At 38.9% G+C, this 3,252-nt stretch overlaps 1 protein-coding gene across 1 annotated transcript in view; it reads right to left on the reverse strand.

The window, feature by feature from the left end:
- The window catches only part of LOC102312413 (peroxisomal succinyl-coenzyme A thioesterase), a gene marked incomplete in the record, with an annotated part of 30,685 nt that overhangs the window by 22,159 nt on the left and 5,274 nt on the right, over positions 1-3,252 (reverse strand). The window contains 4 exon segments of the mRNA XM_042214995.1: positions 34-74; positions 753-913; positions 1,618-1,802; positions 2,255-2,354. Coding sequence (XP_042070929.1) covers positions 34-74; positions 753-913; positions 1,618-1,802; positions 2,255-2,354 — 487 coding nt within the window.

Here is a 3,252-nt window from a genome sequence, read left to right on the forward strand (position 1 = left end):
TCTAGTGTTTTCTTTTACTGTTTTTCATTTAGAGGTATCACTTGAGGATGGTTCCTAATAATGTTAAATGCTGTCTAATAGGAGAGTGATACTGGAAATTAATGAGATATTAAAACAAGGTTTTAATATGTATAAATTTACATTGTTTTAAAAAGTGTTACATGTCTAAAACGATAACTCAATATGAAGAATGTGAATGAAATTGGAGTTAATTGAAAAAGGATCCGTTATTTTTTGCCTCATTTTATTCTATTTACTTATCTTTTCTCCTTGTTACTATGTGAAGTGGTATATTGCTGATTGTAAATTTGTTGTTTGGTTTGCGTTAGAACCGGAGATAAATGTTAGTTTGTTCCTTGATTTTTGGTGCCCACTTGTAATATAAATTGGATTGCAGATAGGGGGCAGGGTTTAAAAAGAATATTTTCTTCTTCCTGCTCCTTTTCAGGCATAGTTGCAGTGCTATACCGAGAGAAAGTGTGGTTGGTTTGTCTGAAAGAACTCTGTGGAAACTGTTGAACCAAGTGTGAAATAAATGAAATGTGTTGGATATTACGGCATTGAAGAAAAATTAGATTGAAAGATTTTTTTTTATTATTATTTTTAATGATTTCACCCAGAGTTTAATTACTAATCATGTAAAACTGGAAGTGTAAGTAAAAGAAAAAAAAAAAAAAAGGAAAAGTATTATTTGTCCAAAAAGACAAAACAAAAAACCCCATAAAACACATTAGTATGTAAATCGCACAAACCTCGAAGTACTTAAACTCTACATCTGCTGACAGGTGTTCAGACCTTAGGTAATCCAGCGAGAAAGAAACGTAACCACGAGATGCCAACAAGGCAGAGCGATACTCCAGCAGCCCTACACCGCCTCCCCACATGTCTAGCAGCGTAGGGAAGGGTCCAGGACCTGAGGGGAAAAAACAGAATCAAACACAGTATTTTAGTCAGTTTTTTCTACTCTTAGTTCTGTTTGTGTCACGGCTGAGGCAGCAGTCGTGTTGTGGAGTGAAAGGAGGACCCAAAATGCAGGCAGCCGACTGATGATATGAGTGAGGGTTTATTTACAGGTGACAGTGGCAGAACAGACAACGAAGCATGAGAAAACAACTGAAGAAACCTAAACTGGGAGAACTAAATGACAAACCTGAGAGCATACAAAAGGGGTGTGGGGCAGAGACAGGAACGGAACACCATAGAACGCAGACGAGCCGACAATGAACACAGACCGACACCCACTAAATATACACACACAAAGGTAATCGGGTAATCACACACAGGAGGGAAGAACAGCTGAACCCAATACACATGAGGACCGGAGGAGACAAGCTGAACACAATGACAACAGACACAGACTTTCAGAACAAAACAGGAAATCTAGAACCCGAACCGGACACAAGGGGGGAGGACACAGAATAACTAGAACAGAGGAAAATAATCACAAAACACAAAACGCCCAGGACCATGACAGTTTGATGTCAGGAAAAGAGGATATTCCTCATGTAGTAATTTCGGGGTCAGAAGTGTCACCCATCCATCTCACAAAATCCAGATTATTAAAAAAAAAAAAAAAGAAGAAAAAAAGAAGAAGTAAATGTTTTATTTCCAGTGTACCTGGTGGTATAAACAGGGTCCCCTGCACTCCTTGCTTATTAATATCAATTCTCTTGACACCAGGAGCCATGTACCATCTCTCTGCGAGTGCTGATGCCAGAGGGGTCCGGTCCCTGAAGTCCTCGTGTCCACTGTGGACTGAGATGTTGACCAGCATTGGTGTGCACACGTTTATCTTCCTTAACCTGACCAGTAATGATACGAGTTATTGAACAGAATAAACAAAGGGTAGTCCACCCACACACACACACACACACACACACACACACACACACACACACACACACACACATTAGTCATGGTGTTAGTTAGTCATATGTCCTTCAATGCACAAAATTAAACAAATATCTATTACTCCTTTCTTTTCCCTGTACAGTGTTGCCAAGATGAGTATTGTAATTCCTTATTATGACATTACAGGCTGCTGGTTTTTTTTAAATGGAGACAGGATTTTTTTTAAACAAAGACTTTCACCGTTGGCTTTATGCAGCCTAATTATGTCTGTTGTTACCTCCCGAAAGGCGTACAAGTCAGTCCTTGTCATGCCGAAACTGGTATAATCGACATAAATATTGATGTGATAACTTAAGCTCCTTTACACGCCACGAGCTCGGCAAGATGACCACCGAATCCTTACCTGAGGCCTTCGCGGCTGCCTGGGACCGGCCGCATGCTCCACAGCAAGCCCATGGGCTCTTTTCCCGTATACGTGCCTCCAAAACTCAAATCCTCGGTAACTATAAGAAAATAAAAACCATTTTATTCCATTTGACTTGGTTTCATTTTTATTTCATATCTTTTTACATTACCAGTCCATCTGATTGTATCATAATTAACTCTTTCTAGTGTTTTCTTTTACTGTTTTTCATTTAGAGTTTTACTTACTTACTTTACTGATTAATACCACAGTAAAAAGTCTGTGAGCAGAGCTCACACTGACAATAATCAGTTACCATCTTAATTTCTTTCCCACCCTTTTTTAAATTAACAAAACAGGACAGCATATCTGTGCCAAGGACACAGAAGACTGACAAGAACAACACAACCTGGAAAACAATCACTGTAACAGGAGGATATCAACATATGGAATATAAGGATGAGTGTGCTGTGTGAGTGGGTTTAACTATATTCTGCCAGTGATCAAATGGGACAAACTAAAATCTCAAAATCGCTTCCAAACCATATCACAGAAATAGGATCCGGAAGATGGCCTTTACCAAAAATCAAAAATAGCCCCCATATCCTGAGAAAGACCCTGTTTATTAGGTGGCCATCGGTAAATTAATTTTCAGTGTTGTATATAATGTAAACGAAGTCAGTAGTTTGATCATCTGCCCATAGTCCTGCCCTTCCACCTCCTGGGATTCACGAATAGGACTTGATCAAGGTCACCCAGTGACACTTGTTAAGAGACTAGCAGGTGATACTCACCTTGAAGAGACACAGACACACACATACATCAATGTTGTGTGAAGGTACAATAAATGGATTTAAATATTCCCACAGCAATGAAAGCATCATAATTTCAGCAATTATTAATACAGCTACTACTAATACTACTACTGAGTACTACTACTACTGAGTACTACTACTACTACTACTACTACTACTACTACTGAGTACTACTACTACTGA

This window comes from Haplochromis burtoni, unplaced genomic scaffold (assembly GCF_018398535.1).
Source record: "Haplochromis burtoni strain Fernald_Lab_line unplaced genomic scaffold, NCSU_Asbu1 Contig_638, whole genome shotgun sequence".
NCBI classification, from domain to species: domain Eukaryota; kingdom Metazoa; phylum Chordata; class Actinopteri; order Cichliformes; family Cichlidae; genus Haplochromis; species Haplochromis burtoni.